Source organism: Silurus meridionalis, chromosome 6 (genome assembly GCF_014805685.1).
Source record: "Silurus meridionalis isolate SWU-2019-XX chromosome 6, ASM1480568v1, whole genome shotgun sequence".
Lineage (NCBI taxonomy): Eukaryota > Metazoa > Chordata > Actinopteri > Siluriformes > Siluridae > Silurus > Silurus meridionalis.
This window is the reverse complement of record NC_060889.1, coordinates 14,785,193-14,811,684: the sequence shown is the minus strand read 5'-3', so window position 1 is coordinate 14,811,684 and position 26,492 is coordinate 14,785,193. Positions and strand designations below refer to the sequence as shown.

The 26,492-nt window shown below is 38.1% G+C and overlaps 2 protein-coding genes across 5 annotated transcripts; both read left to right on the top strand.

Moving 5' to 3' along the window:
- The first annotated feature begins 5,215 nt into the window (after positions 1-5,215).
- On the top strand, positions 5,216-6,943 carry LOC124386849. The gene is made up of 2 exons (XM_046850837.1): positions 5,216-5,393; positions 5,831-6,943. Exon 2 carries the CDS (start codon positions 6,014-6,016, stop codon positions 6,638-6,640), a length of 627 nt encoding a protein of 208 aa, XP_046706793.1. The 5' UTR covers positions 5,216-5,393; positions 5,831-6,013; the 3' UTR covers positions 6,641-6,943.
- A 13,348-nt stretch (positions 6,944-20,291) lies between these two features.
- LOC124387662 lies at positions 20,292-23,473 on the top strand. Of its 4 annotated transcripts, none has more exons than XR_006926204.1 (5): positions 20,292-20,506; positions 21,513-21,677; positions 21,913-21,949; positions 22,875-23,036; positions 23,108-23,473. XR_006926204.1 is itself a non-coding variant. In XM_046852155.1 (5 exons), exons 2-5 carry the CDS (start codon positions 21,624-21,626, stop codon positions 22,922-22,924), a joined length of 243 nt encoding a protein of 80 aa, XP_046708111.1. In that variant the 5' UTR covers positions 20,292-20,506; positions 21,513-21,623; the 3' UTR covers positions 22,925-23,473. The 4 variants fall into 4 exon arrangements, 3 of the variants coding, with proteins under 3 accessions (XP_046708111.1, XP_046708109.1, XP_046708110.1); XM_046852155.1 differs by adding an exon at positions 22,140-22,241 and having other exon boundaries at positions 22,875-23,473; XM_046852153.1 differs by having other exon boundaries at positions 21,913-22,241.
- The last annotated feature ends 3,019 nt before the right edge of the window (positions 23,474-26,492 follow it).

The following is a 26,492-nucleotide window of genomic DNA, read 5'->3' as shown; positions in this document are numbered from 1 at the left end:
CCTTCACAATGCTAACTAATGCTAGGGCTAAGTCTAAGTCAAATTGAGAAAGCATTTTCATTAAAAAAAAACACTATGCGTCCACACTATGGTTTCCAAATAAGATATTTTAAACTACGTAGTTTCTGCCTGGCATTTATTTACTTTCCGGCCCTTTGAAATGTTGTTGCAATTTCAAGAGAAGGCACTGTGACTACAAATGCATTCTCATATTCGAAAGCCTCCATTTTCACAGTCCACACTTGTGAAGCAAAGTTTTCCCATTTATCCACTTTGTTAAGGGTTTTCAAAAAGCTAAGTTTTTGCTGACTAAAAATCTCAGTGTGGATAAAAGGTCAAAATAGAGAGAAAAATATTAGTTTTTAAAAACGTATTAGTGTGGACATGGCCTTGGATCAAGAAAACGAAGTAATGTCAGGAAAAGCTGTTTGAAATTATTTAACCAATCTTATGTCAGCAATTCCCAGATATTGAACTCTCCACTCTGACTCAATCTAAGGTTGGTGCATACATGTTTGGATTACCCAATGTAGCTTAATGTCCTGTAAATGTTTAGTACATCATGAGTAATAGTTTAGCATATCAAACTGTAGGTTTGGTGAAATCAAGATAGCAAGGAAATGTTGTCAACTATGACCTTTAATCACATAGAGTGATCCATCACTTCCATAAAATTCATAAATGCTTGATGATTCATAACCGGTTCATGTTTATTTAACCTACTCTTGCACCCATTTCTTACACCATGACTAAGTATCTGGAATTGCCACTGATTTTATCAACTTTTAACAAATTAAACCTCAGGATAGTAGGCCTATTGTTGCAGTTACTGGAAGAGCTCAGGAGTTAAGATGTTAGACTTTGGATCAGTTGGTTAAAATGGTCTAATGTGAAAATGGAGGTGAGCACGTCCGGTTTCACAGCATGCACTTCCGGGTCGGTGGCCATCTTGCTGTTTTTCCTGTGCCACCCGTTATATAAGGACCTCAAGACTTTAGCTCAGGGCCAGATTATCTCACTGGCTTTCTAGTCCCTCAGTATACTCTGCCTGATTCCTGATCCTGATCCTGATCCTGATCCTGATTCTGTTCCTGTTCTTGTTCCTGTCCCTGTTTCTGGTTTTGACTTTGGACTTGTTTTTGTTTTGTGTTTTTAGCTGCCTTTATTTTTTTGTTTGCTGGTTTTTGTTTTTTTTGGACTGTTTTGGATTTTTGGTTTCCCTGCATTGCTCTATCTCCTGGCCCTTTGACTCTGTACTGTTTATCGTACAGTGTCTTTTTTTTGCCCCATTGCTCTGCTTGCTATTTTTTTTTTATATTAAAGCCTGTTTTCTCCATACCCCTGTGGCATCCTGCATTTGGGCTCCACTCACCTGCATTTCAGACAGGATCACATGGTACCTTCGTGCTCATTCATGCCGAACAACTATCACAAGGAAACTATTTTATAGTTATTTATCAGAGGCGGGCCGTGCCTGGGCCTTCAGTGGGGACTTTCTGACTTAATCCACCTCTTAATACCACCATCATCACGTTATAGAGAGAGAGGCAATTCACATATGAAGGGTGAATACCATTTTACTAAAGAAGAAACCCAGTTAAAACAACTCCAAACCTATATACTACCACCGCAACTGTGCCACCTACATCACCTGGAGCAGTTCACAATCAATATTTGTCTAATAACATGACAAAACCAAAAAAATTTTGGAAGTGGCGAACATACCCTTTCCGGGGCTGAGACAAGCTAGCTAGCTTCGGGTTTGGCCGAACTCTCCTCACGATGTCTAGCTTTTCTTGAAAATTTATTTTTAAGTAGGATTGACACCAAATAATTTTATCTTCCTCCATAGGCATAAAAACGTCTAACTCAGATGTATTAATGTGTGCAAAATGCTACACTCGTGATTTGCCAGTTGAACTTGGCAGTAACAGTTTCCCTCTGACCAACCAATCAGAGGACGGAAAAATGCTGATGCTATTCTGAGCACTCTAGCTGGGCCTGTGAGGCAATTTAAAATCTACTTGGTTAAAAAAACAGACCCATTTATAATATTCTTTTTGGTAAAAGGGCCTGCAGTACAGACCTTGCAGACCCTGGGCAGATTAGATTGACATGGCAGCACATAGAGGCGTGCTTCTGAGTGCTTCTGCTTTGCTGGCCCTGACCACTTGCCACTGATATTTATATACCAGCATTCTGCTTTGAGTATGTTGATGGAGGAGTATAGAGAAGGTCAGAAGGAGTTGCATTGTGTGTTTGTGGATTTTGACAAAGTGTATGACAGGGTGACAAGAGAGGAGTTGTGGTATTGTATGAGGAAGGCAGGTGTGGCAGAGAAGTATGTGAGAGTGGTGCAGGACATGTATGAGGACAGTGTGACAGCAGTGATTGTGCAGTAGAAACAACAGATCGGTTCAAGGTGGAGGTGGGACTGCATCAAGGATCGGCTTTGAGCCCTTTTCTGTTTGCAGTGGTGATGGACAGGTTGACGGACAAGGTCAGACAGGAGTCTCCATAGACTATGTTGTTTACAGATGATATTGTGATTTGTGGTGAGAAGAGCCTGGAGAGGTGGAGGTATGCGCTGGAGAGAAGGAAATGAAAGTGAGTAGGAGTAAGACAGAGTACATGTGTGTGAATGAGAGAGAGGGCATTAGAGGGGTTGCAGAGAAAAAAGGTGGTGAAGGTGGATGAGTTCAGGTACCTGGGGTCAACAGTGCAAGGTAATGAAGAGTGTGTTAGAGAAGCGAAGAAAAGAGTGCAGGCAGGGTGGACTTGGTGGGGAAGAGTGGCAGGAGTGATTTGTGATAGTAGGGTATCTGCGAAAGTGAAAGGAGAAGTTTATAGGACTGTGGTGAGACCTGCGATGTTGTATGGTTTAGAGACAATGGCATTGAGTAAAAGACAGGAGGTGGAGCTAGAGGTAGCAGAGCTGAGGATGTTGAGATTTTCATTGGGAGTGACGAGGATAGATAGGATTAAAAATTAGTATATTAGAGGGACAGTGCATGTAGGACATTTTGTGGACAAATTGAAAGAGAGACCCGATTGAGATGGTTTGGACATGTACAGAGAAGGGATATGGGGTATATCGGTAGGAGAATGCTGAGGTTTAGCCACTAGGAAGGAGGAAAAGAGGAAGACCAAGGAGGAGGTTTATGGATGTGGTGAGGGAAGACATGCAGTTAGTTGGTTTGAAAGAGGCAGATGTAGAGGACAGAGTAGTATGAAGACGGATGATCCGCTGTGGCGACCCCTAATGGAAGAAGCCAAAAGAAGAAGAATCATATACCAACATTCAAATTCCAAAAAAATCTAAGCATTAATTAAAATGTCCATCATTATTTGTCTCAATATATGGGTTTGGGTTGTGTTGTTTTGTTTTATTTATTTTCAAATTCTATAATGGCACTCAAATGCCATTAAAAAAATGTCAGATTTTCAAAAAACCTTCTTGATGACTATAAAGTAAATCATTATTTAATCTTGACATCATACTAAATATGTAAAACTGCTGTAATTCATGAAAATTGTAAGTTGATCAAAGTGGTCACTATATGCATACATTTCCATACACTATAAATAATGCTCCTATAAACATATTACAAATAAATCTGTTCATCCTGCTTTTTACATGCTAAATGTCAATTTAGTTTATACAATTTATTTGTAAAATACCTTTAACAAATGCAGTCAAGGCAAAAACTCTGACACTCCACTGCCAACAAGCCTGATTGAACATACAGCGGGGAAAATAAGTATTTGACACATCAGCATTTTTATTAGTAAGGGGATTTCTAAGTGGGATATTGACACAAAATTTCCACCAGATGTAGCCATCAAGCTAAATATTGAATTCATACAAAGAAATCAGAACATTTAAGTATACAAGTTGAGTCATAATAAATAAAGTGAAATGACACAGGGAATAAGTATTGAACACACTTTATTTAATACTTTGTAGAAAAGCCCTTGTTTGTGATTACAGCTTCTAGACACCTCTTGTATGGAGAGACCAGTCGTCTGCATTGCTCAGGAGTGATTCTGGCCCATTCTTCCACACAAATGGTCTTTAAATCTTGAAGGTTCCTTAGGCCTCTTTTATGAACTTTGATCTTCAGTTCTCTCCATAGATTTTCTATGCGATTTAGGTCAGGTGATTGACTGGGCCATTCAAGCAACTTGATTTTCTTTCTTTGAAACCACTTCATTGTTTCCTTGTCCTTGTGTTTGTGATCATTGTCTTGCTGAAATGTCCACCCTCTTTTCATTTTCAGCTTTCTGGTAGATGGCAGCAGATTTTTATCCAGAATGTCCCGGTACATTTCTCCATTCATCCTGCCTTCAATAATATGAAGTCTGCCAGTACCCCTTGCTGAAAAGCAGCCCCAAACCATGATGCTTCCACCCCTAAACTTAAATGTTGGTATGGTGTTTTTGGGGTGGTGGGCAGTGCCATTTCTTCATTCCCATCAAAATGCTTTTCAATGATAAGATTACGAAGATCTTGACAGAGTTCTTTGCTTTTACCTATCATGAAGTCTTTCCTGTGTGCCTCCTGGGTAATGAGAAGCCTTTATAGGCCATCAGTTAGGACTAAAGCAGCTGATATCAATTAGTACTGATAGGGGGCAGGGTTTCTCTCTCAATACTGACAGGTTTCAGGTGATCTCTTGGCTTTCGCACCTTTTGCACCTTGTTATCTTCATGTTTTCAATACTTATTCCCTGTGTCATTTCACTTCATTTATTATGACTTAACTTGTATACTTCAATGTTCTTATTTCTTTGTATAAATTCAATATTTGGCTTGATGGCTACATCTGGTGGAAATTTTGTGTCAATAGCCCACTTAGAAATCCCCTTAGTGATAAAAATGCTGATGTGTCAAATATTTATTTTCCCCGCTGTATGAGTATACTTGGGAGAGATTTTGTTTACATTATTCTTGATTAGTGTATCTTTGTAATATATTCAGAACTTGAAACCTTCAAAACGGATGCAGCAATATTTTTTGCAGAGCAGGAGGTGCTGCTTAGACTGTGGAGCAACTTGTGAGGGTTAATATAGCTCATGTAAGCTTTACCTAAATACAAATAATTGCAGAACCAGCTCTGAATTATACATTTTAAAAAACAATAAAAAAATAAATAAATACTGCTTGTGTCACTTTAATTAGCTGTATATTGATAAATGTGTTTTGTAGATTTGTTGTGAATTCTCTTCTTTTCGGCGCTAGTCGCGCATGCGCAGCATCTCGAGCGCGGCTTCTCAGACACGGGCGCACTGAGCATAGGCAGCGGCGCACAAATTGCGCAGTCGAGGCGCAGTGGCACTCTCGATGCATTGCAGGTGATGCCGTGTTAGAGTGCAAGAAAAGTTTGTGAAGCTGTAAGTGTGCTCCACTGTTCCTCTATAATCGTAGAGATTGTTAAAGGAGACTACGTTGTGATATTCATTTTGCTACAGGATGTTAAATATGTATAATCTGTATTTTAACTGTGTTGATGCACCTGTTATATAGCCGGGTTAGCCGGTAGCATAGCTGCTCATTAGTACGGTTGCTCGGGCTAAACGTGTTACTAGTTTTTCCATCGGTAACATTTGTACAACGGTGTTAAGTAACTACGGTGATGGTTCATTATTGATTGTATTAAGCATCTTTCTTGATAATTCAGTGCAATATGCAGTATGTTGTCTCAGCTACTTATTAGAGTTAAGACTAATTCTTCTGTATGTTGTCTGTTGTACCAGTTGGCTAATGTTCATGCATGTCATGTTATGGTTTTCTAATGTGTTAAACAGTTGGTTCTTTATTTCATTCCTAGAAACTACCTTGCACACATGACCCTGTGTGTAATGTTATTCTTGCGCAATAAATGGCTAAACTCTATCTGATGACTCAAACTCCCTGACCAGAGTTCTGTGGCGGTCAATAACACAATCACCAGTAACAGCGGATAATCCACAACAAATGGTCCTTCGAGCCGGATTAATTGAATACCGCAGTGATGTCATCAGAGGAACAAGCAGCCTTGGTCTCTTATGCTGAAGCACTGAATAGGCCCTCCAGGCAGCGCCGCACACCCAAGCATCTTGAGGATTATCTTATTGACTGTAGCCACCGACGGGGCAGTTCCTCACAGCCTGCAGTAGATGCGTCTGAGGATCAGCGAGGAGCTGCAGCAGCAGTGAGCATGACTAGTCAAATGCAAACATCTTCCAGACAGGATGGGCATCCAACTACAAGCCCTATGGACTTAATGTCGATGAGTTCTCTGAGGGAGTTACTTAAGTCTATGTCTGATAAGGAAAGGGACGAGGTCGCTGACATGGCTGCGCTGCAGAGACAGCTTAAGCACTACGAACAACGGCGGAGAAGGCGAAATGAGCTGATGGAGCATATCACATCGTTTCTGAGGGAAGAAGGTGAGGAGGATCAAGGTGTAAATCTTGCCATGTCACCTACCCAATCACCTCCAGAAATGTCACTATGCTCGCCTTTATCATCAAGGCATTCTACTCTCCCACAATCACCAGACAGTGAACTGCATGCCAACCAAAATGCATGTGCCACCCCAGTAGGTGCCAGAAAGCCTTTGGTGGAGGACTCAAATCCTGACTTCGTACCTATATAGCCAGCCAGCACATTCCCCAGATATACACCGGTTTCGTCAGGTAGTCTGCATTCTCTTTGGCCTGAACAGCAGCATGCTACAGGAGGAGGGACTGTACCGCTAATGCGTACTGAGCAGCAGGATGTTTCTGGAGCGGGTTTTCAGCGCCAAGTGCAGCAACCGCTACAGGCTCCACTACCAGCCTTTCAGCCCCTCAACGTGCCTTACGTTCATTCACCAGCTGCACTCTCTTTACAAGGGCATGTCACAGCTCCAGTCCTAGCCACCCCTTGCATACAGCCTTTCAGCCAGACTCTGAAGCACCCAGGTTATTCGATGCCTCATCGCCCTGTGCATGCTGCGCCCCAGCCAAAGATTCCAGACTTTGTCAACGACAGTGAGAAGGAGTTTGCTAACCTCAAACTAGCACTTGAGAACCTCCTTGAACCTTATGCAGAGCTGGATGAGAAATATAAGTACCACATTTTGCTGGAACATCTCAAACTACCTGAAGCCCAGATGATTGGCCAATCCTGTCGCCACCATCCATATCCCTACTCAGCAGCTATGCAGGCTCTTCAACTGCAATACGGCCAGCCCCATCAGTTGGCACAAAGTGAGATTGCAGCAATCCTTACAGCACCAGAGGTAAAACCAAATGATGCATGCAGCTTCCAGGGTTTCGCTTGGGTCCACCTCCTAGTGAGTATGCTGTTGTCATTGGAGGGTCCTAGAGGCATGGAGCTAAACTGCTGCTCACATGTGGATCGTCTGCTTAGTAAGCTGCCCAAGTTCTTAAGAGATGGCTTCATAGAGTACCTCCAGCTACAAGGAAAGCTCAACTCCCCTAGCATAAATCCGTACAACCTACAGGACTTTGCAGGATGGCTTCAGGTCAAGGCTCAGCAACAAAGACTCTCTAGTAAGTTAGTGCAACGCTATCAGTATGAGAGATCTGTAGGCACTAAGGAGAAGAGCGGAGCAAAACTTAAAGGCCAGAGTACAGCCTTGTATCATGGTACAGCATTCCCAGAGGTCAAAGCCTCTTCTACTCCACAGGTATCACGTAAAAGGGCCACACCCAGGGTCAACTGCCTTTTCTGTGGTAGCAAAGAACACTACATCACTCGATGCAGCAGTATTAAAGAGCAGTCAGAGGCGGACCTTAGAAAGTGGATTTCAGAGGGCAAGCGCTGCTGGAGATGTGCTCGTTTGCACACACCTGAGGCTTGCAATCTAAAGAAACCCTGCAGTGACTGTGGCGGGATTCACCTCCAGGTACTTCATGGTGTGGCTCAAAGTCACACAAACAATACATCGTCAGTTACCTCTGAGAGCCGTGTCTACCTCTTACCCTCTATTTCATCAGGCAGAGTGCTTTTGAAAGTAGTACCAGTGCTGCTGCACCACAAATCAAAGACCATGGAGACTTATGCCATATTGGATGATGGAGCACAGCGCACCATGATTCTACCCACTGCTGTCCAGCAGCTTCAGCTGCATTGCGAACATGAGACTCTAGCCCTTCGCACTGTACGACCAGATACCACTTATCTTAGTGGCTCTAGAGTGACCTTTGAAATCTCTCCAAGAGGTAACCCAGAGAAACGATATAAGGTGTTGGGAGCATTCACAGCCTCTGGTCTCGATCTAGTGGAACAGTCATACCCAGTGCGGACACTCCAGAAGAAGTATGCACATTTAAGGGGGTTACCTCTACAGCCGTTTCGCAAGGTCCGTCCATTGGTGCTCATAGGCTCAGACCAAGTTAATCTTATCACTGCCAAAGCACCTGTTCGCCAAGGTACCAAAGGGGGACCGGTAGCTATTCGTACAGCTCTTGGTTGGGCTCTCCAAGGGGCAGAAATGGGTACCACAGACCATGCACCAGTGCAGCAGTGTTTCTTCACCTCTACTACACACCCGGATGATCTTCTCTACAGGAATGTGGAAAGATTATGGCAGCTGGATGTGTTGCCATTCCGCAATGAGAAACTGGTTGTCCGGTCTAGGCAAGACAAGGAGGCAATGCAGCTGCTGGAGTCCCGAACTCAGCGAGTCATGGTAGATGGAGTACAACGTTATGCCACCCCTCTTCTATGGAAAGCGGGTGCACTGAAACCTGAAGGGTCTATGCACCACGTGCTTGCAAATCTAAGAAGTATAGAAAGAAGACTCCGTAAGGATCCTGAGAAGGCCTCAATCTACTCAAAGGAGATCAATAAACTCATTGAGGCAGGGTGCGTATTTAAACTTGACCAGAGGGAAGCAACACAGCCGGCATGGTACTTGCCTCATCACCTGGTGTGTCATAACAATAAGTTCCGATTGGTGTTCAACTGTTCCTTCAAGCATCATGGCCTGTCCCTAAATAATCAGCTCCTACCTGGTCCCACCCTTGGACCATCAGTGTTAGGAGTACTTCTAAGGTTCAGACAACATCCGGTGGCAGTGAGTTTAGACATCAAAGGCATGTTTCATCAGGTAGTTTTCTAATGTGTTAGACAGTTGGTTCTTTATTTCATTCCTAGAAACTACCTTGCACACATGACCCTGTGTGTAATGTTATTCTTGCGCAATAAATGGCTAAACTCTATCTGATGACTCAAACTCCCTGACCAGAGTTCTGTGGCGGTCAATAACACAATCACCAGTAACAGCGGACAATCCGCAACAAGATTCTTATTTCAAATTCAGAAATGTGACTGGTTGTCATATTATCATGAAGTACTGTAAAATACATATTTGTTAAACAATGATTTGCATGGCAGGTTACTGAATTTATATGGTCTGAATTGCACAATTATATCCTTGTGTTTATGACGATTTATAAATGTATGTTGTCCAACATGATTAATTGCAAATACATCTGCATGGTTTAGAAGTATTGAATGTGTATTGACAGTTTGTTGCAGTTGTTATAGCTGTTAAGAAGGCAGTAGCATGTGGTAGGCTCATGTAATGTCACCCAAAGTCCATAGTATACCACTGAATGTATTTAATTAAACAAATCCAATAAAAATTTTTTTACACATTTATTGTTATTTCTTTGGGCTGCTACATATATTACAGTGAAATCCTACTTGGAAGTAAAATCCTTCCTCTCTAAACACAAAATGCAATTTAATGGTATGAGAAAAATAAAATAATGGCACTTTATTTTTACTAAAAGTATTCGTTGCTCATGAAAGTAATAAGAACATAAAAGATTATTCATAATTTTTCCAGGTTTCGGTTTTATTGCCCTCACATGGGAAGTTAATTCAACAGATCATTAAAAAAAGAAACATATACATAAACTCCACACAGCAGAATTCAATAATACAGTGTGAAATGACTTAACACCAAGCAGAAATCTCATAAAATTATTTTATTCTTCATAGCTCATGCTGAGCTCAGGTGGCACTGCCAAAGAACAAAAACCTTTTTTTAATCCAATGGAGTGAAGAAAGACAGCAAGCTGATTTTGTTTATGAGAAAGTAGCTTGGAAAGTGCATTTGTTAGCTTGTAAAACAACTTATTTCATCAATATCTGTCTACGACAAGGCCATATTTCCAATGTTGTTTTATAGGTATTACTTAAAATGTCTTGTATGTTTTACTTTTTTCAAATGTATTTTTTCATATTTGCACTGTCAACTTCTCTTTCACTGTCCTATCAAATACTACTATTTTCTCTTGGCATGCAACCAGAATATGTGTTTACATGTGTTAAGTAGTGCCCTTTTCAGTGGCATCCCTGGCAAGCTCTGCCAGCACATCTGGCTCTACTTTTAGAGCTCACTTCTGACCGCAGATTTCCAAACACCAAGGCAGAACTGCCCTTCTCTGGAATACTGCCCAACAGCAAGTGGTCGAGATTTAGATACCATTAGTAGTTTCTCCAGTCTTCTAAACTAACATATCATTAAAGGTGCAAAATATAAAGGATACACTTAAGCATCTGTATTTGTGACTTAGACTGAAAAACAAACATTGGGTAGAGGAGGAATGTTTCTTACTTCCTTAGAAATATATTTTAGGGTGTCACAAAGAAAGCACTTGTCTCAGGACCAAAATCTATGAATGTGTCAGTGGCTTGAGGAGGCAAGGGCCTAAACACACAGTCTGTATAAACAAAGCAAACCCAGGAAACCGAGTAGTCAGTATACATTCAGTGTGTTGGCTCACATGTACTTTGACCAAATTTTCACACAGTGTATAAATAACCACTGCAACATCATTCCATTTATTTTATCAGGAGCTGTGTTAAGGCAGCCAGTGGTGACTTTGTGGTTGGTTTCACTGCTGAGCTCCGGCAATTTATCTTAGTCAACCTAAACCCCGTCAAGGGCCACAGGCTTCCAATGTGCAATTACAGGGTTCCTGCTCAATTTTCATTTTCTATCAGCTGAAAAGGCCACAGCTGCCAGCTAACTTGAATTGACCTGAAATCCTCCATCATCAATACATAAACACATATGGAGCAAGATGGTTTCCACTCCAGTATGTTCACTTCTGTTGATAACACAAAGAAATACAAAAGCCTGAAGAATGTAGGACTGGAATTTCAGTGAACAACAAAACTCAATTATGAAGTTGCAATAATTTCTTCTAAGAACTCTGTAACTTGTAATCATTTTAATTTAACTTCAATAATAGCAATATGAATTATAGCATTAATAAGTGCACGCTTGACTGTAATCCTTGTGCAATGTGAACGAAACCCTAGCAGCTCTCTGTGCTATTCCTCTAGTAGGTCTACACAATACATCTGTCCTGACTTCACGGTCATTAGGCTCTCATTAACCATTTCCCCAGATGACCCTTTAGAGAGAAAGTCAGCCTAAGGTCACTTGGATAAGCAGCAGTGGCTTAAAGTGGGCTGGCTGAGCATGGAGCACATTTAGGCATTGAGTTTCAGTCACTTTACCCTTCTTCTCTGTCTCATCAGGAACCCCCTGAGAACACGAGCACTCAGAGCACACACACACACACACACACACACACACACACACACACACACACACACACATACTGGCATGTATATAATTCTGCCCTAAACATCTAGCTTGAAACCAAATCTGGCCAGTGGTCCACCTGCATTAACAATCTATTATCACTCAAATTGTGCAATATCAGTTTCTGGCAGCAAAATATTTATTGCATGTATGCAAGAAATCACAAGTGTTTATAAAGTGCAAACTGCCAGACAGTTTAGCCCATGATTACTGAATTGTAGTTTGAATAAAATGATGTACTTCCACAGTGAGTGTTAAATCTGACTAGTCCCTGAGGTTCTGGCTTTCTTGTGTGCTTGTGATTATTTGTTTGTGAGAAGCCAAACTATTGTTTTGTGTTGGTCCGCCGCTTGCTACTTCATGCTATTGATACCACAGAAGTTCAGTTCACTTCAATTCAGTTTTTGGCAGCTCTGTACAGTGGCTGTTTGAACCCAGGGTCTAATTTCAAACCTCTGGTGCTGCAGTATGATGTAGTAGCCTTGCTATGTTGAGGTTTTGCCCTCTATGCTGAAAACACAAGCTCATAAAACAACAGAGAAGAAAAAAAGAGCTTCCTGGAAGGAAGACAATTGTGACCTTGAACAAGGCCCAGGTCTCACAAGCTGGCTGGTGTAACTGTGGAAGTATATGTCTGTGTGTGTGCGTGTGGTTAGAAGGCCAAACAGTCACTTCACAGTTTTCTCCCTCTCCTCTCCTCTCAGCTACCATGCTCATGTGCTGTGATTATTTTACTGGGATGGAATGGGTAAACATGGCAAAGCCTGCAGTGTGTGTATATGTGTTTATTTGTGAGAGAGTGAGAGCACAGATGCTTGTTCTCACAGGGAACAACCGGAGGTGAGTCACTATATCTGCCTCTACATCCTTTACAGTCAATACAGTTCAAGGGAACTGCTAAACAGCTAAGAGTCTTTACCTAGATTTTGATGTATTTGAACAAATAATGTATGGTATATGTTTTCATGCCAAGAGTGTGATTTTCCAAATTTTAACAAAAGGGTGGTAAAAAAAAAAGGCATTTTAAGTGTGTGTTTGAGTAATTGTGGCCTTTTTATATATACTGGTTAAAGACATATGTCCGAACAAGAATAGGGAGAGGGATATTTTGGACATTTTGGGAACATTTGGCTGAGCCATGTGAAAAACTGCTTGTTAAAACAACATGAAAGAATCCTAAGTTTTTGTTTGGTTTTCTATAAATAATATTAGGGCTAGATATAATTAGGTATAATTATGTCAGTGAAAGGTCCAAAGACAGTGTGCATCTGTATATACATGTATTTAATGCTGTTCGAGAATCGACTCACAGTCTTCTGGTTCACAAAAAGTATATATATATATATATATATATATATATATATATATATATATATATATATATATATATATATATATATATATGCATGTGTGTTTGTTTGTTTGTTTGTTTATTTAATTTATTTATTTTTAAATTAAGGTTACTGAGGTTAATGTAAAGGCTTGTATTAAGATCTTCGAGGGATTGTGCTTAAACTTCTGAAACTTATTATTACAGTTAACAGTAATGGTTATAATGGTTATTATTATATATATTCATTGTAAGACCTACATGCAGAACATGGGAGGAATCAAAGTTTCTCTGAAGTGGGCCACCCACAACAATAAAGAGTTTTTGTTATATTTAAGAATGTGAGTGCCATAAACACACAGAGACAGACATACACAGAGCTTAGTGAGTGAGAACCAGTCCAAGCTCCATGACAAAAACAAGCCCAAATGTCATAATATTTATGAATTGTTGAAGTATTGTGATAATATGTAGATCGGAAGTAACAGCAGCTCTGTGTGTCTTGAAATTTTTTCTTTTGCACACATTTGATTACACAACAATACGTGTAGTTTATGCTGGCCGCATAAACAAACAGGCAAGGTCAGTGCAACCATTTACACACATCCTGTGTGTAAGATCTAGAAACATGCATAAACATATTTGAACTCATATATCAGTGTTGCAATCTTATTGATGAAACTCTTTCCTTTGCAGGTTGACTCTTTTCTACTCTCTGCTTCAAACATCAGGACAAATATGCTCGCTCTCCATCATGTCTCTGTTATTGTGAAACAATCCTCCAGCCTCAGTGCTAACAAAGTAGTAATTGTCAAGCATTTTCCAGCCTTCATTCCCCTATTTAACTTTTCTCTCTCTCTCTTTTCTGTTCTCTTTTTCTCATTCAGAGAGAGCAGTGGCAGTGTCAGCAGGCACACGTTTCATACAGCTGTGCAAACAGGTTCAGGAAAATGAAGAAAAAAGGGAAGAATAGTCTGTCAGGGAGAGTGAGGAAGGGGGTGGGTGGCAATATTTTCACTTGTGCTAAATGGTGCAAGGGAACATTAAAAGCAAAGTGTCCATATTACACCTACATGCTTCAAGATGTCAGCCGCAGCCTGTCATAACACAAAGCATTGAGACTCAGCAAAAAACATTAGCAATCAGTGACAAACAGCTGTTTTTCAAGCCATCCACACACACTAGATATAAACATCTACTTAGACAGTAAATGCCTCAGCAGTTTCAAAATAAACTCCATCATTTAGATTTATTTTATTTGTGATGCCGTATGAATTAATTGTGCAAACAATTAATAATTGCCATTTAGTCAATATAAATGTAGTGCACTGTAGTGGGCCATTACTTGAGTGGATTGTGTCATACAGATGAATGTGCTTAATGGCAATAGTAGCTGACGTAAGAGGGATCAGCACCTTGGAGAGCGCTCCAGTGTTTTCTTGGTGTGTGTGACCTCCCATTCCGATTTACCCATTCACTAAAGCCTGTATACACAAAGTCATTAAGCACATTTTAAATGTATTAGCTAGCAAAGCATAGGTAGCAAATCACATTGAACAGCACATGTTGATGACTAATTTATACACCGAAGTGTATAAATTGAAAGAATCATGTCTTGAATTTATTTACATCTGTTAGTGAGAATGTAACAAAAAAAGATGAAAAGGCACAGTGACAAACACCTTGCTATAAGACTCTGAAAAGCCATCTTTTAGACTTTGCAACTGTTTTAAGCAAATTTTGTAATGCAAAGATGCCTTTAGAAATCATTACATAGAAAACTGGTCTATAAAGAGAAGTAAAGAGTTTGTAATATATATATATATATATATATATATATATATATATATATATATATATATATATATATATATATATATATATATATATATATATATATATTTTTTTTTTTTGCAAAGTAATTTGATATTTGATTTTATGCCAGTTTTAGTTGGTTACAGTTTTATACAGTAATTGGATAACAGCTTTTTCTGAGCTTTTATCATAGAGAGCCTGCCAAAGCTCTATTAGATACGTTAAACAGGTCTATGTTTTTTATGAAAAAAATATTGTTCAGAAACAAGAAATGACCTTAATAAAAAATAAAACAGACCAGCAAAAAAAAAATCAAGAAACAGCAGTTCAATTCTATTACAAAGTCATCGCAACTACCGCTTGGCCCAGTGGCCCCTGATACACCAATATTTTCCAAACATGACTCATAATTCCCTCAATATTAGTATCAGATTTGTGGAGCAAACAATTAAAGACACCACACATTGTGCATCAAAGCAAAACATACAATTGTAATACATGCATTAAAACATTTAACACATTTAACATTATAATGTTACAGATGATGGAAATCCACTAAAACACAAATATGTCCATGTCAATAATATGTCCATTATTAGGTTTCTGGTGGTCCTGGGCATTATATCTGCTCTGTAATCATGCTAAATATGGCAGAAATGTGAGAAGTGGGATTAGTGTGTGAAGAGTTCATAAGAGAGCACATAACCCACAGGGATCAGAAGTTGCTGAGCAGAGGATCTCAGAGATATTTTTGCAGAGCACTGTGACATGAACATGATCCAATAAACACAAACCAAATGTAAAAATTACATATTTGAAGGATACACAGCACAGTCACTTTACAATAGAGACATAATAATTAACAAACCTGCATGCACAAGTAGTTCTACATGGTCTGATCGTACTCACGACTATGAACAAAGTGGATATTGTTAATACTATATATGAAAGCACTTGTTTTTAGTGAAAAAAAGGAATTGTTTACACTCTTGCTTATTCTACTGAATTAAAGTGTATAGTTAGTCAGTACTTACTTTATTTCTTTATACTTGACTTCACTTTCTGTCACTGTGTTGCATATCAGCTTGTCTGACATTGAATAGTACTATTATTCTATGGTAAGAGGAATAGCAATAAAACTTTTGATTTGCTTTGTCTTAATCTAGACTGAGTTGTGCTAAGTGTTGCAACTAAACCCTAAGGATCAATATTTCATCCCACTTTGTGGATGAACCTAAATTAAGTAAGATGGCAATAGAAATGTACTCAGTATGAGAGACTGAGGCAAAGTAACACAGGTCAACTGAGAGGCAGATAAAGAGAGATGCTGCCATTTAGCAAGAGGCTAAGACCTGCCATTATTAACAGCATTTATATTAATATATTTATCTGGTACAATATCAGCTATTACAGTGGAGTTGTATATACTGTACTGTCACATATACTGTAATACAGTTATGTTGCTTCGTCGAGTAGAGAAATTAAATATACTAAGGTAAGATTTACTTTAGTTGTTTTAATGACTATGATTTCCCAGTAGCCCCTGCATGTTACATGATACTAATCATGTTTACCTGTGGTTTGTTTGGCAACCTTGTATAAGGTTATAAGAATGTATTGTTGAGATTGAGTATGTATATGTTTAACAGCTTTGCTACTCTAGCTGTTTTTGAGTTATATCCAGTGTTTACCTTCTTATTTTTCAATGGTGTTGGTTTATATATTATATTATATATTACCTTGCATTACATGACAATAACATTCAAAGTTAGACATTGTCAGGATTATGGCCCTAAACATCAGTACCCATCAGCCACTGCACATCCAATCACTCACTTTTACATGACTGTCTGCACCTGGCTCATGTTTAGGGTTACTTAGCACCAGCACTACACGCATGTATCAGGTTTGTCTTTAAATAGTTGTTGCTTTCTGTATCCCCTTGTCTTCATGCTCAGGTTTTGAGCATGTTACTTTTTCTTTGTTACTTTGTATTTGTTTTCTTGTATAGGTTATTAATGTTTGATGTATCTGTTCTGAATATTACTTTATTATGAGTTGGTGAATTTTGGATGCTGTGATATAAGATACAAATAATTGAAGATCAATAATTTAAATACTTATTTATATAATTCAAAGTCTCTTTTAAAGATCTAATCTTTAACAGTGAATGGAACGCATTACTTAAACAAAGCAGTGTGTATTAATCATTCCTTGTAATAAAACTGTGGGGCAAAACCAAAACCTAGAATCTGCTGGAGAGATCATATACTACAGTTGGCTTGGGAAAATCTAGGGATCCTGTGGAGAGATTTTGAATTTGTGGCTACAAACAGAAAAACTTGTTGCTAGGGTTACCCTGATCTGGAAAAGCAAATAAGTGCCAGCTCGGTGGTAAAGATGATGGAATTTTGATCAGAATCTCATGAGTTCAAACTCCCGCACTGCCAAGCTGCCACTGGTGGGCCCTTGAGCAAGGCCCTTAGCCCTCAACCTCTCCATTGTATTATTAAGATAACTGTACATTTTTATAAATAAGGGTGTCTGCCAAATGCCATAAATGTAAATGTTTGGTTACCTGATCTTCAGTGTTTGATTGCTTAGTAAAAAAAAGAGCAGAGAAATCTTGCATTTTTGGCTCTTTATTGAGGCATTTTAGGTCAGTGCTAACTCACCAAACTATTTTCAATATTTACATCAGCTGACCATATATGAAAGAAAATTCCCTTGACTGAAATCGTGATCTAAAGAATAATAAGATAAATGATTCTTCATAGTATAATCACACCACATACAAACAGAGAGGTAATGGCTACTGAAACCACCTCCCATTCTGCAGTGTTTGAAATGGCTAGCCCTAGGCTTTCAAAGAGTCTCTTCCATAATAAGGCCTAAAATTTCAAAGTATCTCTATAGAAACCATATGTTTTATAGGGAAAAGCTATACTTCACACATGTCTCAGATTAGTTTGCAGTGAACTGGGCTCATGGCTCATACTTCACTGTCTATATTTGTACGAATGTTTGTGTTTGTCAAAATTCTTCCCGCTGTGTCAAAGTGAATAACTGTTATTCCCTTAAAGCTTATTCTCTGTGTGACAAAATGCTATGTGACCCATTTTCTGTGGCTCTTACACAAGACACTGTGCAGTGAATATTTTTGCCATTTTTTTTTTTTGCACAGAAAAGCAGACAGGAAACAGGCATGCAGTTTTCATTATCTGGGGTTCTTGTTTGATATCAAGTCACTGAGTAGACAACGCAAACTTTGGAGATATATTCTAATGCTTAAATTAAATGTAATGACTCTTGGTTTTTCAGGATAGCAGCTTCTGTGCTGTCTGCTTTTTTGTTTCTGTTACCTCTCACTATTTTGGCAGAAAGAGAGAAAGATTTTTTTCAGTGTACTGAGGTAAATATTTCTGGGGAAGAAACAAACAAGTGGCATGCCACAACTGGACTCCATTATGGCTCTTGCTCACAATGTTTAGGGTTCAGGAAGGTCACAGGGGTACGTAACACCCCTCCAGTCACCAAGAGTGTGTTTGAGGCTTGGCACTTGTTCACACACATACACACACACATATGCACACAAACGCACACAGACACACACTTAGACGTACACATATGCATGTGTCATCTGAACATTATTATTGTTTTCCTGCTGGAAAGAAAAACAGAGGGAATGTAAACAAAGGTGAAAGAGTGAAAGCAGAGGCACATTTGGCTGGAAAACAAGCGAGTGAAAGAGAAAGGGCCGAGGAGGAGAGGTTGAAAGGAGGGCAGCAAAACAAACTTACCCGAGGCACCATAAGTGGTGTCATAAAGCTGACAAAGGTCATAAAAAGATGAAAAGTCAAAACTGAAAACATTTATTATACATAATGCTTTCTTGCTTTTGATTGCAAAGTTCAGCTGTGTCACCAGATCACACTTTCTATCCCTTTACTACTCAGGGCATCAGCAAACACACTTGGAGCAACAGAAAAGTTGAACTTAAGTTTTTCTTTAAATAAACAGCAGTCTTTAAAAAAAAAAAAAAAAAGATTGAAAGAAACTATTCTTTATGTTTGGTAACTATTCCTAAAGTTCATGTATGATCCGTTTGCATTCCTTTCCATCTAATTGCAATACTACCCCTATAGGCAGAGTGTGGTCATTACAGCAATAGAAACTTTTCTAGCAGAGCTTTCGTTTCAAATGATAAATACGAAGTGAAAAGCTGCAGTGGGCAGCAGGGTGGTTTTTGCTCATAATTTTTCATGTTCCTTCCTTGTGGAAACAAAGTTAAAAATCGAAAATTTACATCAGCAAATTGCAGTGAACCGTATTAGCACACTCCACTACAGCTCGTCCAGCATAACTCCTCACCACATGATTGTGAGTCTGTGTGCATTTTGCATACAGCCATATGCCTATTTAAAGACAACCACAGGATTTCTTATTGTTTATTGCTAGCACATGGTACAACCATGTATGTCTTGCTTAGGAAAATTCTAGGCTTGAGACCATGGTGTTGGAAATGACCAGTGCCCAAAGCCCCTCAAACATCCTGAGGACCTTGAATGTTAACCACTCCCTAATGAAGCAGGGTCAGATGAAGTTTTGAAAGCAGAACTTCGACGTGTAGACAATCTAAAGGTGGTGCATCGCTGGCTTGAGGAGGTGAGAATAGGATTTATCTGTCCCCAATGGGGGTTAACAGTGGGTTTACTTAATCCCACACTGCTTGTAAGACTAAACACACAGATTTCCTTTCTCTCTTTCTCTCTCGCTTGCTCTCTCTAGCTCCAGCTCTATCTCTCGCTCTCTGTGTCTGTGCACTGTAAAAAAATGTCCGTAAATTTAACAGTAAAATACCGTATAAATGCTACAGGATAGAACCGTATTTGACAAAACTTGCAATAACCGTAGAATTTACAGTCAAAAACTGTAATTAGTTTTACAGAGTAAGACCTTAAATTTAACAGTTAAAAACACAGTTTATTGCACTATAATTTACAATATACTGTATTAGTTACCATAAAAAAATTATAATTTTGTCTTTCTATTTTACAAAAGGGAAATAAACGTGTCATGAATGTGAAAATATCTTTGGTGAATTTGTTTAATGGAATTGCCCTCCTAATCTTATTACAAATACATAAACATATTTGACACCTCTGTGCAGTGTGCAATTGAAAACCACAATGCAGGACAGAGGACATAAATAATTATTACATATGTGTGATAAAATCATCTTTGCCTATGTAACGTTGTAATATACCGACTTCTAAAAAAAATAGAAGTCGGTATATTCGGTATATACTCGGTATAGTCGGTATATATGTGTAATATACCGACTTCTAAAAAAATGTATGCTTAAATTGTCTGCCTAAAAAGCTTAAAAATGTCCACTTTGACATTTGTCTATTTGATTTTGACGACTGAAATATTGTTTTGCTGCAATTAACAGTGATTTTACAGTTTTCATGTTGTGTGATCGAAATTTCCAAAATCTGTTTTGTCTCTGTCCTCAGGTGTTTGTTTTAAGGTAGGAAAAATGTAATAAGCATTTAAAAAGGTAACCATTATGCATCATCCAATCATGATAAACGTTGCGCCTTGGCGCCAGTGTGAAAATAATTTGATTGGCTGAACACTGATTGGTCGGAGCACACGGCAGCGTTTGCTTTCTCGCATTTGAGCAGTGGAGAAATGGCTATTCTTGCGAAGCATTGTCGAAGCTGAACTACAAATAGGTAAAACTATTCCTTAGATAAATGTGTATGGGCACATTGGTAAGTTGGATTAAACTGTTTTAATCAGTGTGTGGATTTAAACACGAGTGTATCCTGTACCTGTTTTAATGACGCATAAGCATGTCTAGACAGCGCATATAGTCCGACTTGCAAACTCCAGCCCGGGATGTAAAACATCATTTAGGTGTTTAAAACAGCAGTAGAGTGTGTGTTTGTTCATGTGGTTAAAATGTTTAGCTGTTATTTCTGTGGAATATCAGTACAAACCCTTCGGGAGCATGTTTTACATGTCAAACTTCACCATGATGAACCACGAGGTGTGTTCAAGTGCGCCGCTACAGATTGCAATGAAACGTTTCGATCATACGGGGCATTTAATGCTCATTTTTACCGTAAACATAAAGTCCATTCCGTTACAGAAACCTTAAAGGGATAGTTGACCCCAAAATGAAAATTCTGTCATTATTTACTCAACCCCAGTTTGTTCCAAACCTGTATACATTTCTTTGTTTTGCTAAACACAATGGAAGATAGTTAAAAGAATGTCAGTAACCAAGCAGAGATGAGGTCTGTTTCCTTACTGACATTCTTCCAACTATAAATGGTATTAAATAATGACAGAATTTTCATTTTGGGGTAAACTCTCTCTTTAATGGGCAGACATATTTATTACTTTTATTTATAAATTTTTGTTGTTTATTTAATACATTTCATATTCTGTTTATTATACAGTAACAGTGAGGCAAACAAATTGTGATTGTTAAATTAACTGTTCAACTGTAAAGACAAGTTTGTCTGTAATCTACTTACAATCTTGTCATTCTAAATTAGTGCCTGATTTGGAATAAGAATAGGGCAATAAACCCTGATGATATTTTTCATTTTGGTTGAACTATTCCATGTCCAACTAAGTACTGTTTTTTTTTTTGTTTGTTTTTTTACAGCACAAATTTCTGAAACCCCAAAGCAAACTGTCTGTTCAGCTCCAGGATCTTTTCTGTCCTAGGTCTTGTTTTCTGTTCCGAGTTCATGAAGCTCATCTCTCAACACCTCCCCTCCTAGTGTGAACTGGGTGGACAGCTTTGAAGTCCTATGGAATAAGTTTCCTGAGGAATTAATGCAGGCACTTGAGAGACAGAAAAGACCAATTCCTCGGTTGCATAGGGACATGGTGAGTATTGTTGTTGCGGCAATGATGAAAGTTTGTCCAAGTAGGAAGAATTTAACGGAGGTTGCCAAAAGGATGGTTGCCAAATATCCAAAGTCTTTGCAAGATGTGAATGGTCCAGATTCTAATCCTTGGTCAAAAAATTTCAAGCTAGGGTTGAAAATGCAGCACACCAAAAATAAAAGACATGAGAACAGACATGTAAATCCTCACTGATGACTGGCCATTTTTGTTTCAGGAAAGTGTCATGGAAGAGCACTTTAAAGACCTCACAGGTATACCACTTATAGAGACCTTCCTGAACAGCATTGACAGAAAAGGAAATAGACTGTTGAACTTCATGAGGAATGTTTGTGCAACCAAGAACAAGCATGTCTTACAGGCTATCACAAAATTAAAAGTTTTGAGAGGACAGACAAATGGTTGCCCCTATGATGTGAAGGACACATTTCTTCTACTTGTAAGAGGAGAAAGAGGAGCTCCTTCTTCATTATGTAGAAGAGATGAGCCTCGCAAAGGATGTAGAGTTGGAAAACCTGCCTGTGACGCCTTGCGTTATTGTGTGTGGTAAGTATAAGTATTTACATATTTTCCACAACACAGACTAATAACTCAGTTTACACAAATATTCTAGTTCAAAAGTGTAGATACACTAGAAGCTAAATACTGTACGATATTAGATAAATCATGAGAATTTGTGTTTTGTGATTATTGTTCACAAGTGTCTTGTTTAATCTGAAACTTAAAACTTATCAAAATAAACCCAGTTCTTGCACGTTATCTGCTTTTTGACATCTGCATATTTCCCCTTTTTAAAACTGACCCTGTATAATGTGCAGATTTGTCTTTAAAATATGTGGACATTTGGTAATAGTTGTGTATGAGTCTTATAATTGTCATTAGTGTTAAAAGACGAGGGTCATGATCAGATATTTTGGATGCTGGAAATTCAAAGCATGTTCAGGACCTGTTGTTATTTGTTCATCTTTCATGTAACATCTAAACATCTAAACCATCTAAACCTTTGAACTAGGTTATTTCATTAAATGGAGTTAGTAATTTGTGTTGTAGAATGTGTGGAAAGCTATTGTGATAGTTTTTCAGGGCAGTACTAAATAAACTGCTATGTGTATGATAGTCACGATACACAATTACCTTGTTACATGTACATGTCTTCATTGAACTGAAATGTATTCACAGGACGCTTCTGCTATGCTGCTGTTCGCTCAGTGTGGACCGCAAGATTGTGAACGATGACATCACTACTTTCATCGCTGCTGTTTGCCTAATGTTCCGCAGTTACTACTGTTTCAACATTCACTACCCTACTGAACTGGCGTCAGTGCTTGAATTCCTGCAAAGGTATTTGAAAGACACATCGGAGGGGAGGTTCACTTAATATTTAGTTTCAATGTTTTTTCTTTCTTTTCAAGGTGTTTTTTCATCATCAATCCCAAAAAGGACACAAAAGTTGTGGAAAAGAACAATGAGCGACTCCCAGTGAACCCAAGAGTCTTCACCCTAATCTCTGACCTTTCTGATCATGAGTGATGAGAGACCATGTAAAGGTGGCCTGCAAATGGTTTCCGAGTTTAAACTTTATGAACATTGAAATGTTAATGACTTGCGTTGTAACCACGTGTTTAGTGGTAGCTATACTCTGTAAGCACTTGTGCCTTGTTCTGCTTTAGTAGTTCTTACATTAAATGTTTATCTGAACCGTTACGTACTGTATCTTCCCAAGCTCAGTTTAAAGTGGCAGTTAGATAGCAGAAATTTTTTTAATTCTGAGTCTACATTTTTAAATGCATGATCTTAATCTGATCTTAAGCCACTGTATACTTCTGTTAAAACACAAACAGAAAAATACATTATTGTTTTAAATGCCTGCCAGTCTTTAATAAAAAAAAAAATACATGGGACCACACTGATGTCCAAGTCTATTAATAGATTTTGATGAGTTTTGATGATTTGATTTAGGTTTGTGTTCAATTAGAATGAAAGTACTCTTAATAGCTTCTAAAAGATAAAATTTGAGTGTTTAGAAATGTAACTTCTATCTCTTCTAGCTCCCAGCTAGTGTAATTTAAATGATGCTTTGAATTCACTGTGGTTATTTATAATAAAAAATAGTTTAACAGCATTTACATATTTTTTTCCTTAGTTTAGTTTCCTGTCTGCTTTGTGAAATAATTATAGGTTTTAACTGTAATTAATACAAAATAAACAGTTTTAAGAGAATTAAATTAAACAGTTCTGAACTGTAAAAAAGATGGTTATGAACCGTAATTATTACAATGTAAACCCTGTATTTTGACGGGTATATACTGCATTTTATAACCACATAAACATTGATTAAACAGTTATAAACCATAAAAAAACAATTAAAATTCTTAAAATATACAGTACAATGGGTGCAATCCTGTAAAACGAATTACGTTCCTACCGTACTTTTGACAAATCTTATTTTTTATGTGAAAAAAAATGCTATTTTTTAACTCTTGATACTTTTTTCTTCTTAACTCATGTTTTCTTTTCCTCTGTTTTCTTGTGATTACTGATGTTAAGATTAGGGTTTAATTTTAGTGTAGGCTTATCAGCTGTTTTAATTATTATTATTATTATATAATTATATTGTGTATATGTAGGTTATTTTTTATTTTATTTCACTGTATTATTTAGCCCTCAATCTTAACTTTAGTTGGGCAAAATTAAATAAAAACTTTAGTCGTGCAAAATTAAATAACGAAAAGGGGCTAAAAATGTTTCTCAGTTTTAAAGTATCAAAGCTCTACACTGAGAAAACCCTGGAGATTTAGAGTGTTTTTTTAAAACCAGGTTAGGCGAGAGCCACGGAGTTGTCGTAGAGGTAAAGTGAGAGCAGGCAGTGAGAGGGAGCTGATGTTCATGGTAATATGAGTAATTGAGTGTGTTTAGGGTCAGTCTGATTTTGCTGACCCGAATCCACACCCCCTCCCTGACCCCACCTCCATATTTCATAACCTTTAAGTAAACGTCTCTCTGGGCCAGAAAGGTTTCCGCTACCTTCCAAGAACACCTGACCCACACACTCTCTTTCCTTTCCTTTCGTCTCCTGGCTGTGTAAAATACAATGTCTATAAATTCACTTGGAAAATATTCTAGTGGGTTTTTTAAACCGCACTACTATATTTCACACTTTTTGTCTCTATGTGTGCCTGGGTGGCTAAGCAATTCAATCATGAACCTGTAATACTCTATGCCATCGCAGCCATGACATCAGAGGTCACTGCTGTCATCAGCGTCATCCATTACGTCATCAAGGCGAGACAGTGTTGTGTGCTTATAAGCACCTTTCATCATACAGGATGTCGATTTATATTTTTATAACCTACAACCATGATGTTTAAAGGTTCCATTAAATGTCAATGATGTAAAGTTCAAATCAGTTTTTCTGTCTCAAGGTTCTCCTAAATAATGACAGCTACACACATGATGTCATGGGTGTCAGTATTTAAGAGCTTTTTAACACCTTGTCACAGCAATTAATCATCTAATATGACAACTCGGACCATTATGAACATTATCATGTTTAAACTCTCCACCCTTTAGATTTGCCCTAATGTTGTCTGAATCAGGAATGAGTGTTTGACATATTTCTTTGAATCCTGCACCACATAAACCGGGATAAAATTTAGCCATGGCTATAATTATTTCCTCATTGTATGTTCAACATATGATTAATGGTTTTCTGATGAAAATGAAAGGATGAAGAATCTTTTACTCAAAAATACTGTAAACCTAACTCTAACCACAGACCTTAACCATGTGTTTATTTTAACTGTACTTAAGTTCTGGAAAAGCTGCAGTACTAAAGAGGTTACCGATAGTTGCATAGTAAAACTCTTGTTAGATTGTTACAGTAAAATACGAGTCATTTTGGCAAATGACTCGTGAAAAGAGACACCGTGAAAAGAGACACCATAAGTGTTGGCCTGTCTTAAAATGTCTTCTGTACCACATGATAATATACAGGTATTAAAACCCTTGCATCACCTAATGTGTTAAGTGTTGTCGTAATCGTTGCTAAACTGGAAAAAAAAGATGAATGCTCACTAAACTAGAGGCTTTTTTCACAGCTTTTCCCAATCATGGTTGGTACTGTAGCTGTCTTGAATCAGTGAAACCTTATAACCTCATAATTTCCAATCAATACTGTACTTCAGGATTACATATGACACATCTGACACTGACTTGGGGTTTGCTGTAGGTGCGATTCTTAAGTAAGTAAGTAAACTGTAGTTATAATGATCTGTTTGATTATTTTATATTAGCTTCCTACATTTTGTGTCTAAATGTCTATATTACTTGAATTTAGAAAAGGTTTTTGTTCAAAAGGTATGTATGTATGTATTTATGTATGTATGTATTTATGTATGTATGTATGTATAACAAAACCCACCAACCACCACTGCAATGTAATATGTAGATTAAAAAGAGACAATCACTGAACAGCATGTCCTTTAGTCATATGAAAGTATACATTTCGGGAAAAGCAGTCATGTTTTCCAGGTGTAATTTAAGCAAACCAGATCAAAAAATAACATGTCTTGCTTTTCTCTTTTCTTTTCCTCTTCTTTCTGTCTGGTATTAATTTGAGGAGCATTTGACAATAATTTCAATTTCATTTCAACATTGTTCCAGTTTTTTTTATTTGACAAAGTGCGAGGAAAAAAGCATGGGTTCAAAGCTCCTCAGTCATCAATCAACAGCGGTGGGAGAAGGAAAATAAATTGTTTTGAGGATTTCTGGAGAAGTATCATTGACAGTTATCCACAA

What these genes read in the sequence shown, in the direction of transcription:
- LOC124386849 (XM_046850837.1), top strand. Translation starts at nt 6,014, where the DNA reads ATGTCATCAGAGGAACAAGCAGCCTTGGTCTCTTATGCTGAAGCACTG.
- LOC124387662 (XM_046852153.1), top strand. Translation starts at nt 21,624, where the DNA reads ATGCAGGCACTTGAGAGACAGAAAAGACCAATTCCTCGGTTGCATAGG. An exon ending in GCCTTGCGTTATTGTGTGTG is followed by an intron (nt 22,242 to 22,874) that starts GTAAGTATAAGT and finishes ATGTATTCACAG; the next exon opens with GACGCTTCTGCTATGCTGCT. An exon ending in GTGCTTGAATTCCTGCAAAG is followed by an intron (nt 23,037 to 23,107) that starts GTATTTGAAAGA and finishes TTTCTTTTCAAG; the next exon opens with GTGTTTTTTCATCATCAATC.